The sequence below is a fragment of the Neophocaena asiaeorientalis genome, unplaced genomic scaffold (genome assembly GCF_003031525.2).
Source record: "Neophocaena asiaeorientalis asiaeorientalis breed wild unplaced genomic scaffold, Neophocaena_asiaeorientalis_V1.1 scaffold326, whole genome shotgun sequence".
NCBI classification, from domain to species: Eukaryota; Metazoa; Chordata; class Mammalia; order Artiodactyla; family Phocoenidae; genus Neophocaena; species Neophocaena asiaeorientalis.
Genome location: NW_020173654.1, coordinates 1512598 through 1527391, shown reverse-complemented (window position 1 = coordinate 1527391; position 14794 = coordinate 1512598). Strand labels below are relative to the sequence as shown.

Sequence of the window (14794 nt, the reverse complement as noted above, 5' to 3'; positions counted from 1 at the left end):
ATATATCTCAATTGTTGGTTTGCCTTTGAAAGTAATACCAGGTAAGATTCTTTGTTCAGAAAAGTCTTTCTACTTGACTGGCACCCAGCAGATCTTAGCAATGGTGCATTAATGTCATAAGCAGGGGAAGTAACCAGTGTTATATTATCTGCCAGAGCGGCTATTGTCAAAGGTCTGTCAACTCCTCCATTACAAATTGCAATTATCAAAGCTTTATAACTCAACCATAAAAGTTCAGTCTGGGCTACAACTTGCCTTCCAAAGCTTCATCTTGGGAACATCTTTTGTAGCTGTTTCGGAATCAAATAGAAAGAGGGATTTAAAAGTTTCCGCTTTTGTTACCACCCTAGACAGATACCGTTGCAAAGCTGCTTTGATTCTTTAAGTGAGGGTTTAGTCTGCTGCTGTTGGTATTGCTCATATACACAAATAGGCATTATCTGGCCCATCAAAAAAGAGAGGTAGATTTCATTGTTGGAGTGATAAATTGACTCTTTTAGATTTTTAGGTTGCCATTTGAGTTGGTGCACTGCAGCAAAAATATTCAAGTTACTAGGCATCTTTCCCACCTGATTGCTGCAATCTGTTTTGTTCTTTGCCAGATGGCCTATTTGCCCCACGTTTGGTAGGGAATCAGGAAGTTAAAAGTATATGATGGACTGTCTTGATAATTCTACTTCCTGATTTAAGCAGGCTTACTAAAATCCCACCTGTAGGGACTTCCCTGGTGGTCCAGTGGCTAAGACTCCGTGCTCCCAATGCAGGGGGCCCAGGTTTGATCACTGGTCAGGGAACTAGATCCCACATGCTGCAACCAAGAGTTCACGTGCCTTAACTAAAGATCCCACGTGCCACAACTAAAAGGTCCCATGTGCCGCAACTAAGACCTGGTGCAGACAAACAAATAAATAAATAAATATTACAATGGGAGTGTTTAAAGAAAAGACAAAAGAAACCCTGTACCAACAAAACAAAACAAAAACAAACAAACAAAAAATACCTATACATGCAATTGAGCCCACTAAACTCAGCTTGACTCGAAACCATGATATGAAAATCTGAGAAGATATACGTGCTTAGTAGTATTAAATAATCAGTACATTAAATATATTACAAATGTTACTCATGTACTGGGGTGGATATTATGTTAAACTGTGCTTTATCTCAAAATAATATAATAGAAATTCATTTCAGCCTGCCATTTCCTTGGAAGCATGCCAAGGAGAATTACCTATGACCTTTTACTTTAAAAAAATGTTTACTGAATACTTTCCCTGTGCCTGGGACACACACACACACACACACACACACACATACATATGGCTACATTATTGTTTGGGATTACAATGGAGTATGTAGAAACAAAAGCATGAGAGATAGAGTAATATATTCCTGCACTAGGGCCTCAGTATTCTTTTAATAAATATTGTTTGATACTTCTCATTGCTTGACTTGTAATTTTTCTGGGACAAATCTTAAAAGTCCAATTTTTAGCTTACATTTCAAAGTTATCATTTCAGCTATAGCAAAATTCTGCCATTTGAAGATTCCTGATTAGACTATATATAAGGCTTCGAGTTAAAACTCTAAGATTTTTTTTTCTTGTGTGTTTTTATTTGTAGTGACAATCTGTTACATATTGAATATCTACAGTGTACTAAATGCACTAATGTTTCTACTTACTGTTATTGTTGTCTATCAATTTTTACACATGAAAGTTTAGGAAAGACATTGTTCCTCCATTTGGAGATTCACCTCCTTCATATCCATTAGTGAAATTAGATTGTTTCATTATTCTCTCAAATCTTTATGCAAAATGAATTATTACCACTGTTTTGGGTTTGTTTTTTTTTTTCTTCATTTACCATATAGGTCCTCCAGGTCTTAAAGGTGATCGAGGATCCATTGGCTTTCCTGGAAGTCGAGGATTCCCAGGATCAGCGGGGAAGACCGGGAGGCCAGGTATTATGATAATGCATATTTTCTTCACAGAATATGTAAAATAAACACCAGATCATAGATATTCCTTTCAACTTCTTAGATAACAAAAACAATGGTCATCATAGTATGAAAAGCAGAACTCACATGCAGTTTATTTTCTGATCTGAAACATTCTGAAACTGATTTCTGTCCACCTGAGGAAAGTTTCTATGTCCAGAAGGAAAACAGTTCCGTATAAAATCACAACAGAAGATCTGTCAACTCCACACCACTATAAATCACCATGAAGAATGGTATCTATCTTAGAATAAAGAGAGTGGAAAGACTGGTAGAGAAAAACAAACAAGCAAAGTATTAACATCCCTTTAACCAAAACCACCAAATCCTGTTAAGTTACAGTTAGCAAAATACAAGCAGACCTGAAATCCTATCCTTTACAAGATAACCTGCCTGCTACTGTATATTAGTACTTAATAATCACCATGTTCGGGCCCTTTACAGTTTACATACATGATGATATTATTTCTACTCCTTATGCCGCTAGCCTAAGCTTGAATTGTGAACTGTAGACAGAAATTTTAGAAGAGAGCAGGGGACAGAAAAATGCAGAACCAATTAGCTGTATTACCAAGTGGTAAGTAATAAAACATTTGTAAAGTGGGACAAAAGTAATGGAAGCTGGAAGCTGTGGAAGTAGAAAGTAGAGTGATTAACTCTGTGCAGCAAGACAAGATGTTACAAAGAAAGTCGTGTTAGAGCTGGCCTAAAGATGCACAGAATTTCTTTACATCTGTGGTTCTCAAACTTGAGCAGACATTAGAATTACCTGTAGGGCCTGTTAAAACAGCTTACTGGGCTCCACCTCCAGAGGACTTTCTGATACAATAGTTTAGGGATTGGGCTCCCTGGGGAACGTTTACTCCTCACAAGTTTCCTGGTGACAGTGATGATGCTGATCAGGGACCACACTTTGAGAACCACATCTTCAGGTGAAGAAAACTGGAGAAAGAGAGACTGTAAAAATAAAAGCAGGGGTAGAGGTAATAAATCCCTTGACAAAAGATATTCTCCGGATATTACTTCCTTATTAAAAGACTCAAATTTGGTAGAAATATGAGCAGCAGTGCCTGGTACTAGTTTAGTTCTACTGCAGATTAAAACAGTGAATGCATTCTTCCTCTACAAGAGTCCAAAGCGGGTAATAAAATTAGAAATAAAATCTACTAATTGTCATTTTCTAATTAATGACACAGCCTGGACTATCTGAGTGATATCAAAGCAAAGTGATTTCAAAGCAAAAAGATTAAGAAAGAGCAGCCCTATTTATTTTCTACTTTCTCTCCTGCTCTCCTTTTCTTCCCCACCCTGCCCTCTTCCTTCCACATGTATTAAGTACTCAATATATATATACAAGGGACAATGCTTGGTACAGGGAAATGAGAAGTAAATAAGACACAGTCCTTAACTGATAAAGTATACAAATATAAGAAGAGAAAGGGAAGACTTTCTTCTTGATCCATGGCAGATCTATAGAGCATTTACCATCAGACCGATTTACCGCAGAGAGCTTGGAGGATTTAATTGAAGTGTAACCTTACATATCTTCAAAATCCCTAGAGTACCCTGAATAGAACCTCATTAAATGAACTAGGTTTTCCAGCAATGTAAATAATGTGCTTCTCTCCAGTTAGACTCTTGGAGTCCATTCAAAGTCTGATTCTAAGGGTGAGTTATGGTCTTTCTTAGGAATGTCTAAAATTATAGACCACAATGAATTCCTTTATTTATTTGACAAACAGCTATTGAACACTGTGCCATTCATGGAGATATTTATAGTCGAATATATGGGTTTGGAACTCAGAGGGGAAGCCAGAGGTAGAAAGACAAAGTTGTAGCTATGCTCATATAAATGTTCACTGAAGTCAATGAATTTTAATAATCATTGATTTTAGTAATATTTTATGGGTAGGCAACAGTGAGAAGAGAAAGGGCCTAGGATAAAGCCTTGAGTGGTTCCAGACGTACAGACTGAGCAGAAAGAGCAAAGCAGCCGGAGTGAGGAAGAAAACCCAGAGAAGGTGGTGTGAAAAAAAAACCAAAGGAGTTTCAAAAGTTGGTCAAGTGAGATGTAGTCAACAGAAAGCTTTTTCCATTTGTTGCTGTGAGGATGTTGCCTTTATTGAGAGCAGTTTTGGTGGGGCTGGGTGGAGTGGGGTGGAAGCCAGATTGGGGAATGCCCAGGGGTGCCTGGTGATGAGGCTGGTAGACAGCGGGGTAGAGCAGTCTGGCTTTTCAGAGGGGGAGGAAGAGATCGGTTTTTTCATTGGATTTTGTTTTTTCTTTGAAAGTGAATTTGAATACTATTTAAATGCTGACAGCAAGGTAAAATAGAGAAGTTGTTGAAGATACAGAGGAAAGAAGGGTTAAAAAGATTGTGGAAGGTTAAGAAGAAGGTTGAAGGTGAAGAATTCAGGAAATAGAAGCATTAGGCAGAGGAGGGAAGATGTCACATCTGAATTGAAGTAGGTGAAAAGAGCTGGGCTGGGCTAAGTATGCCTGTGTGTGAAAATGAGGAACCCAGTGCCTAGCTCATGGCAGGGGCTCTGAAAATGCTTGAAGTCACAATGATGCTATTGAAAATACCTCCTCTTATATTGAGATTTAAAGTTAGAGTGGCGGTATATTACATACCAGAATATGTACTAATCAGAAATATTAGTTCTTTATTTATGACAGAAGAGTGACATATCTGACAGGAGGTGGTTAACTCCAGGTTTTGACAAAGCCCTTGGGCTCATTTTTAGCCTAAGATGTCATTATAAAGGAGGGAGGAATCCCTGTTCTCTAGAAAGGATGTTTTTGATGTGTTCAAGTGTGAGAAAAGATTTCCAAGTGTCGTATGTGAGGAAATCTCTGAATCATGCTAAAATGACATAAAACATTTTTTTTTTAATTTATAAGAAGAAGAGTGGGTCATTTGTTCAACTCTCTGGCTTGAACAGAGATCAAGGTATCGTTAAAATACCTAAGACAGGGACTTCCCTGGTGGCGCAGTGGTTAAGAATCCGCCTGCCAATGCAGGGGACACGGGTTTGAGCCCTGGTCCCGGAAGATCCCACATGCTGTGGAGCAACTAAGCCCGTGCGCCACAACTACTGAGCCTGTACTCTAGAGCCCGAGAGCCACAACTACGGAGCCCACGTGCAACAATTACTGAAGCCCACATGCCTAGAGCCCATGCACCGCAACAAGAGAAGCCACCACAATGAGAAGCCCACGCACCGCAACGAAGAGTAGACCCCGCTCGCCGCAACTAGAGGAAGCCCGCACGCAGCAACAAAGACCCAACTCAGCCAAAAAATAAATAAATAAATTTACTTAAAAAATAAAATACCCAAGACAAACTACAGCATGAAAAGACTTCCCAGAGTAATTTTACAATTATTTTCTAATTCTGAAAATAACGCTAGAATGATAAAATTAAGCTTGTTTATTATATTATCTTCTCTGAAAAGAATTAGAACTGATCAGTTACACCATTTTAACCCCCCTCCCCCAATTTTTGTTTAATAGCTTAGATTTTTCCTCTTGAGGAAATCTAAAACTTTGGTATTATATCTTATAAAAGCCTACCGTCAAAAAAAAAAAAATAGAAAAGGTTTTAGGTACTTTGTGCTAAATTAATGATTCTTGTCAATTTAATATTACCTGAAATGACTGAATCACAATTAAAAAATGAATTTAATGATGTACAGTGTAATCATATATGCAAAGCAATTAGAGACTATTACACCATGATAAGGAATGGTCGGCATTTCAAAATAAAATGTTAACTGGAAATAGCTTCAGTTTTTAAGTGCTAAATCTCAATTTTCATGTTACTCATCACATGTTATTTTGTATATTTTTTAATCTGGTAAATTGGAGATCAAAAAAGTCTTCTCTAAGAGGTGAATAAGGACAAGTGTTCGTAAACAAAGCATGGATGAGGCAAAGTAAGCTAGAGAAACAGACCAAAAAAAACCAACAAAATAATGATTAAAACTGCAAAATAAAATGTAAAATAATTGTGCCATAAAAAAGTGAAATGAAATGAAAAAATCCTCTCATTCACTGAAAATAAAATTAGCTAGGTGATGTTGTAAAACAAATAAGAGCTACCATCTCTTACATGCATCTCTTAAGAGCAAGGCCCTTTATAAACATTGCTAATTTTCAAGGCAAGCTTGCAATGGAGGGTACTATTTTTTCATTTGAAAGAAGAATAAACTTCAGCTCAGAAAGGTTTAAAGATTGGTTCTGAGCCACATACCTAATAAGTGGCAGAGTAAAGTAATTCAACACAAGAGAATTTAAAATTATTGTTATTATTCCAAAGCTCATGATCTTTGAACTACGCCCTTTGAGCTCTTGGATGAAAAGAGAACAGTCCTTGATTTTTCTGGAGGAAATCAAGAACATTAATGAAGATTTTGACTTAGAGATAGATGGCTCCATGGTCAGTCCTGCATTTATGCCAGGAAGGTGATTACTTACAAGACATATCTGACGACTCTTGGAAGAAGAATCGATATGTGAGAACAGCACCCTCTAGTGAGATGCAATTGTCATCGTTGAATTCTCTTGTTGGTACTAAGGGCTTAACCTCTGGATATAGCTTTAGGAACCTTAGGTGAAATAGCAACCCATTAGCAAAGAGCAGGGTCTTAACAATGTTTCCATATAAGGTCTGTAGCACACCTCTAAAGTACGTGAATGAGGTTTCTCGAAGCCAAAAGTAACTATCTAGAGGTTTAGACACCCCTCAGACCTTCCCAGCTTCCCCCAAGACTGAGGTAATTGGGATCTCACCACTCCCAGAAATTCATTCACAGCTCCATCTTTGCTAGGCTTCACATTAAAGAAATAGAAAACAAGACAGACAAATTGTAATGGGAACGGAAAAACAAGGTTTGGGATGAGATGGAGGATACCAGGCTTTCTGGGAGAGGGAGGAAGACACAAAGAAGGAGGAGAAAAAGGAGCGTGAATAATCCCAAACAAACTGCTTACACCTCAGTTTTGCCTGCTTTAGGAAAATGGAACATTTAATGTCCTGGTAAGTAATCTGAGATAATGTATGTAAAGGACCTACCCATAAAATGCTAAGTTCATAAGAGGGTTTCTAAAATGATAGCTATTATTATTATCATCATCATCATCATCAACATTATTATGTCTGAAAATCTGTAGGTTGTCATACGTTGTTATTCTAGATGACCTTGTGTTGCTGTCTCCATTTCAAGCACTGTGAATTGCCTAAATTAAAAAAAGTTTTTTTCCTTTTATTTATTTTTTTAAAGGAAATTCTGGACAAAAAGGCCAGAAGGGGGAAAAAGGGAGTGGAAGCGTGCTAAGTAAGTTTATGGTTTCTTGGTTTTTTTGTGTGTGCCTTTGTAATAAACAAGCTTGTGATAGTGGTAGTCTGGGCTTGAGGCAAAGGTTGAGAACTTCAGTGTTGATCCATGGGGATTCTCTGGAAGTCAGCCACAGCTCTCTACAAATAAACTGTGCTAACTGGTGTAAAACAAATAGATTAAATTATACTACTCTAAATCTCATTACCCACTTGTATTTAGTTTTTGTGATGAGTGTAATTTTCTAAAAATTTCACATAGAAAATTGTTCAATTTTCAAGCCAATTTCAATCTGCTGAAAGAGAATCAAGCTTATGAATAGAAACAATACAGCCTCCCTACCTACTAACTGAAATAACTGAAGTGTTACATATAGGAATTTGAACAATCTAAGAACAGGCTAATTCTCTGACAGCTGGGGTATTTTTGTGTGTTTTGTTTTGTTTTGTTTTGATAAAAACTTGAAAAGTGGTATTCGATATCCCAGACCTTCAAAACTGCAACAGAATAGATTTCACAACAGGGATCTCTGTGGGTGGAATGCTGACCTCATGTTCCAGTGTAGAGAATCTGTACATTGGATCTTGAAAACTAGATATTAGATAAGATATCTTCAGTAGTCACAGTGCCATAAGTCAATGGTTGTGTGTCTAGGCCAAATCTACCAGATATAATGAAAGGATTTTGAAAGGGAATGAGGAATCCACACTTGATTTCTCAGAAACCAAGGGTTCCTCCTCTGTGTTCCCAGTTGGAGCTGCATGTAGTGTGTGTGTGTGTGTGTGTGTGTGTGTGTGTGTGAGAGAGAGAGAGAGAGAGAGAGAGAGAATAAGTGATACACACACAGCTATCATAATCTTTACCCATCAAGGGTCTGATTTAGACAGATTTTCACAAATCCTTTAATGGATCCCCAAATCTAGCAGTTTTCAGTTGTAATTATTGTTTAAAAAATGCAGTCCCCGTTTCTCTGACTTAGTAAAAATAATTATTTTTACCTCATACACTGTGTTGATGCCACATTAGGCAACTTGGGGTCACCATTGTGAGTGCCAGCCATTTAAGTATGGTTTAGCCACGTGATGCCTTCTGCAGTTGTTTTCATGATCGCTGCGTTGTTGAAGTGTTCTCCCCTAATTGAGCCACGCTGAGTGTTGTGTGTCTCCTCAGAGTGCTTTAGTGTCAGCCGATGGTATTGTTGTTGTTGTTATATTACGATAATAGAAGCAATAGGGAAAATTCCCCTTTGTGTCCATTTATTCTTTGATGTGATCACTTTGATCTGTTGTTTTACTTTTTATTCCATTTCTTCTCCTTTCTCCTTGTCACTCCATTTACTTTCACTGAACTCCTGTGTAACTCTTCCCTATCTGCGTGTTTATTTCTATCTTTATCTCTACCTTTATCTTTGATTCTTCTTTATCTCCTTTTCTCCTTTTCCTGAGACTTTCTCTGAGCTTCTTAACCTTGACTCTGGTTAAGCTTGGCAAATAAGGGACACCTTTATTTTGTAGCCTGTTAATCTAACACCCACACTGTCTTTTGTTACCTGAGGTTATCGAATGCTTTGAATTTTTTTTTTCAGATATGTTTTCAGTTACAGATATTTTCATGGCTGTTTTGAAGTTTACGTGCTTGCTTTCTTTGAGGAAGTATTAAGAGAGATTTCTGTGTATAAATGTGTGTGTGTGTATATAGCCTCCAGATTCCTCTCCACGTACCCAGCCCCTCATGGAGAGTATATAATTCCATAATGTTTCAAAAAGACAGAAAGAATCAAATACAGAAACATCTATACAGTGTGTTTTGTTTTCTCCTTATTTAAGTTAATATGCCAGTCATCTGCTATGGCAGTGTATGTGGCTCTTTTCTCTCAGTGGCTACACACTATTCCATTATATAGTGCTACCATAATTAGCATAATGTATCATTCAGTTCCCTAGTCATGAACACTTGATGATTTTTCTTTGCTTTAGCTTGGGTTTAAGAAACAATGCTACATTCAGCACTCTTTTACATGATTTTGTGGGAATATTTTTTAATAGAGAATTTGCTAGCAGTAGAATCAATAGTTCAAAGGTGACATGCATTTTACAATTTGATGGATTCTTACAAATGGCTCCCAAAAGGTTGTACCAATTTGTTCCCTGTGAAAGTGCATGATTCCCCACATATTCAATTAATTCTGGTATATGAAAATTTATATTGAATTATTTTGCTGTACTTTTAGAAAATATTTTTCAAGCATGATTTAAATATAACAAAAATAATCATTGATTTCCTCTTTTATTTGTTTTTTGGTTCAGCTTTTTAAAATTAATTTTTATTAGAGTGTAGTTGATTTACAATATTGTATTGGTTTCTGCTGTACAGCAAAGTGAACTAGTTACACATATACATATATCCACTCTTTTTTAGATTCTATTCCCATATAGGTCATTATAGAGTACTGAGTAGAATTCCCTGTGCTATACAGTAAGTTATTATTAGTTATCTGTTTTATATATAATAGTGTGTATATGTCAATCCCAATCTTGAAATTTATGCCCCCCCTTCCCCCTTGGTAACCACAACTTTGTTTTCTACATCTCTGACTCTATTTCTGTTTTGTAAATAGGTTCATTTGTACCATTTTTTAAGATTCCACATATAAGCAATATCATATGGTCTTTGTCTTTCTCTGTCTGACTTACTTCACTCAGTATGACAATCTCTAGGTCAGTCCATGTCACTGCAAATGGCATTATTTCATTCTTTTTTATGGCTGACTAATATTTTATTGTATATATATACCACACCTTCTTTATCCATTCCTCTGTCGGTGGACCTTTAGGTTGCTTCTATGTCCTGGCTATTTTAAATAGTGCTGCAATGAACATCGGGGTACATGTATCTTTTCGAATTATGGTTTTCTCTGGGTATATGCCCAGGAGTGGGATTGCTGGATCATATGGTAGCTCTATTTTTAGTTTTTAAAGGAACCTCCATCCTGTTCTTCATAGTGGCTTTACAAATTTACATTCCTACCAACAGTAGAGGAGGGTTCCCTTTTCTCCACACCCTCTACAGCATTTATTGTTTGTAGATTTTTTAATGATGGCCATTCTGACTGGTGTGAGGTGATACCTCATTATAGTTTTGATTTGCATTTCTCTAATAATTAGCGATGTTGAGCATCTTTTCATGTGCCTCTTGGCCATCTGTATGTCCTATTTGGAGAAATGTTTATTTAGATCTTCCACCCAGTTTTTGATTGGGTTGTTTGTTTTTTTGATATTGAGCTGCATGAGCTGTTTGTATATTTTGGAGATTAATCCCTTGTTGGTCACTTCGTTTGCAAATATTTTCTCCCATTCTGTGGGTTTTCTTTTCATTTTGTTTATGGGTGCCTTTGCTGTGCAAAATCTTTTAAGTTTAATTAGGTCCCATTTGTTTATTTTTGTTTTTATTTTCATTACTCTGGGAGGTGGATCAGAAAAGATCTATCACATCTTGCTGTGATTTATGTCAGAGAGTGTTCTCCCTGTGATTTCCTCTAAGAGTTTTATAGTATCTAGTCTTACATTTAGGTCTTTAATCCATTTTGAGTTTATTTTTGTGTATGGTGTTAGAGAATGTTCTAATTTCATTCTTATTTCCTCTTTTACATATGTGTCAGGACCAGCATAACTCCCTGATCATATTAGGGCAGGCCCCTTTGAAGATCAGGTGGGTTGGGCGGGACACCCTGTGCTACCATCTCACTAAAAGGACCTTCACCTCTGGACAAGTCACAGCACAACTGATTCCAAGATCCCTTTGTGGCTCCTCCAAACAACCTTGGTTCCCGAATGGTGCCTGGCTTCCGCATGCCTTCCTCTCCTGGTCCTTGGTACTGTTTGGGTCTCTGCTCCCTTGCTCATACCTCTACCCACTCTAGCACCCCACCATCACCGCCATCCTGAGCTGGGACGCCTCCCAGGTACTGACTGGCGGGCTGTTCCTACCTTCCTCAGAGCTAGGCCAGGAGCCCTCTGCCATCCACTCATCTAGTGTCTTCTGAACCCATCGGGTTCCAGGAGAAATCTCATGGATACCGATTATATGTGCATTCTCTACCCTCAAAAATACCAGTCTCAACCAGAGATAGGGATGCCCTAAAAATAATCCGTTTGTTCATTCAGCATATGTTTATTGTGTACCTCCTGGAGCTGGACTAAACTGCTTATAAGATAGCTATTGTCCCTGGACTTCCTGAACTAATCGTCCCAGGAAGACATAGACATGGAAACAGGCAGTTATATAATAGAGCAGAGGTATATGGTGGGAAGGAACAGGGCTCCATAGGTGTTCAGAGTAGGTCAAGTTTTTTTAATTCCTTAGAATTTTAAAAAGGTAAATTGACTTTGATTTGCTTAGTTTGCATTTATGTCTTCTTATTCTCCAATTTATGGCATATTTGCTTTCAAGTTTTATAGTGAGGTCTAGTGGAGCTGGGGCAGTTCATTCAACATTTTTGAACCAAAAAACAAAACTTGTTTCCTTAAAATACCAAGCTGTTTCAGCAACAATATTTTGATCATAAAAAAAAAATGCTGAAAAAAAATGATGAAATTGTTTTAGTCTAAAAAGATCTTTTCACCAGCCTGCTGCATTTAGCATCCTTGGTAAAAGCACGTGTAAAAAACAAAGTTCCTAAGTGTGCTAGTTACGTTATTGAATAAAAACTGTAAAAAAAAAATTTTTTTTAAACACAACTCATTGTACTTCATGCTTTAAATATCCAGTATAGATCCTGGAGAAAAATAAATATTTCAGTAGAACTGGAGATATTTTGTGTAGGTGAAGAAAGGGCTGACAGTGAGAAAGGAGAAAACGTAAGAAAAGGCAAACTAAAAAAAGGAAAAATGTGGGATTCCATGTTAGTTTTGAATGTCTCTCTATTAATCAACAGATTGAATTTTCTCAACTCTCCCTTCCTTCAGGGTTTAACACATAGTCCCAGGATTCACAACATTAATGTTCTAGTAGAATTCTCAGTAGTGTCCCTATGTGTGTCTCCCCACTTCCATTCGTTCCCCAGTGAAATGGGCATCGTATTGCCTGCCTCACTGGATTGTTGTGAGGGTCACATAAGATATTGTGTGTATGCAGATGCTCTGTAATACTATAAAGTGCTTTACACTCATAAGGCATAGTTCTCAGTGGTCGTGGTCTCTCTGAACTGGAGCTGCTCTTCCTCACTGGTATAATGCAGACATTTAAAATCTGTAATCGGGACAGGAGTGAGAGCCGAATGAAAATGCAAGAAGCTAAATAAATGTCATGGACAAAAAGAGGTGCTGGAGAATCAGATAAGATTTTACATTAGATAGAGCAACGCAAGTGTGACCAGATCACAAATCAATGAGTCTGAGCCGAGCAAAAGAGCATAAGTTATAAATAGAAGGAGTGACTAAACAGAGTGCACGCCAGAGGCCAGAAGCTGTCAACAGAGGTCAGAACAAAATGTCAGGCTAATAAAACGGGAATTCCAGGCTCTGAGGAACAAAGTGTGAGCCCAAGACGCTGTTGATGAAAAAGCTCCGAGAAGTGTTGAAACAAATTAAAGTTGTCAGTGGTACTCTGGGTCTGTGCTGGCTTGACACCAAAGTCTCCAGGAAAAAAAGGGGCAGAGAGGAATCAGATCATCCTCAGTAGTAGCAAACTGGCAACGATGACGAGCCAGTTAAAGCAAACATCTGAAGTTGAGTTGTATCTCTTTGCCTGTGGTTTAATTGGGTAGGACTTCCTACCCCATTCTGTACCAGGGAACAGGCAGCACCTGGGAGCCCTCTTCTTCTGCAGCAGTATTTGGTCCACACTTGCCACTGACGGCCCTGATCCCAGGGACCCTGGGGGACAATGCCAGGGGGTTCGGTTCACCAGTTATCTGACACCCCAGACTGCAAAGGGATTCTTAAGTGTGTCAAATACGAACCTGAACTTTCCAAATTAGGGGAGAAATGCTTTTTTCTTTAGACAGAAGTAGAGGCTGAATTGCCCAGTTCAAATGCACAAATTACACCAAATTTAATAACATACAATAAAAAGAAAACAAGTCTGCACCAAGTTCTAAAGCTTGTCCTAATAGTTTGCTGTGTTCTCACCCTAACTTGAACGTGTATGTGTTTCAAGCAAACAGAATTCCAGCCATACAATGAAACACTTTGTGTGAGGTTCTGTCCTCAATATACCAATTACTAATGTGTCATTTGTTAGTGTTTTCTACTGTGCTTTTTACCCAATAAGACTGTAATTAGGATGTGAATTTAGAGTAAATGTCTTATTTTGAAACTCATACAATGATACGAAATATCTGTGTGTCTTTCATTGAATCTCTGCTGAGGACTCAGCGCAACCTTAAATGAATTCTGGTCTTTCTCTAAGCATTCAGTTGACCAAAGTAAAGGCTTCTCTTCCAAACATGAAATAAGTATAATAATGAGCTTTTAGAAAATATTTACTCTCTAATGCAGGGACTTTAATGCGTTATCTCATCTGATCTTCAGAAGAGCCTTTGAGGTAAGTCCTATCATCATTTCCATTTTATAGATTAGAAACTGAAGCTCACCACTAAGTGGTAGAACAGAATCACAAAGCCTGGTGTATTGATCTCCAAAGTCCCTATTTGTAACTGTGACTCCATTCAACACTCCCACAGCTAGCTTTATATATTTTTTGTATATAAATACCACAAATATGTCATACGGAAGGTGTGGAGAGAGAAAGAAGGAAGGGAGAGAAAGAGATTTGTAAAGAGCAATTTGGTTTTCTAGAATGAGCCTCATCATTGAAAGACCTTAACATAAGTGTTCTTACAATATGAACTCCATTAGGTCCAATTCCCCCAAAATATTCTCAATTAATCTCTGTTAGTTAATGTTTCTTCCTTCATATCCCATTCCAGCCATTGCCTCCAGTCTCTTCCCCCAAGTATATTAACTCAGAAACATAGTCTTTCTAGAATGCTTGCCTAGCCTCCATTATTGTATTGAGAACTACTCATATGCACAAGGGGAAGAAGCTACCTGCTAATATTCTACCTTTATTTCAGTAACTGGGTCAATTTGAACATTTTTTTCCAATATAATGTGATTGCTTTGATGTCCTCTTCTTTTATTGTGTCTCTTGTTTAACTGCACTGTCCTTTTCTCAGTAGCCCAGCTCGGCTTCAGCAGAGCGGAGTGTGTCTGAGCAGTGATGTCTCCAGCTCACTTAGACAAATGCTGCTCATTCCTGACAGTTATGTGGTGTTTCAAGCTTTATCTGATTCCATAAATGGGCACTAAAAACATATAGTATTCCATTAACACAGTACATGTGTTCCTTTGTAGTACGTATAACTAATATGTCTTGTAAATTGAAATAGAGATTTAAATCAGCAGTGGTTAGCACTGGTCCTGGTTAAGAGTTATCCCAGCTGACTTACAGCCTGA

At 37.8% G+C, this 14794-nt stretch overlaps 1 protein-coding gene across 6 annotated transcripts in view; it reads left to right on the top strand.

The window, feature by feature from the left end:
• MSR1 (macrophage scavenger receptor 1) overlaps nucleotides 1–14794 on the top strand; it is a 155299-nt gene that overhangs the window by 120254 nt on the left and 20251 nt on the right. For 5 of the 6 annotated variants that reach the window (XM_024747789.1, XM_024747786.1, XM_024747787.1 and 2 more), the window contains exons 7-8: nucleotides 1873–1962; nucleotides 7284–7337. In XM_024747789.1, the coding sequence (XP_024603557.1) occupies nucleotides 1873–1962; nucleotides 7284–7337 (144 nt within the window). Of the gene's footprint in view, nucleotides 1–1872; nucleotides 1963–7283; nucleotides 7338–10995; nucleotides 13668–14794 lie in introns of those variants that run through there. The other variant, XM_024747792.1, reaches the window with a different exon arrangement.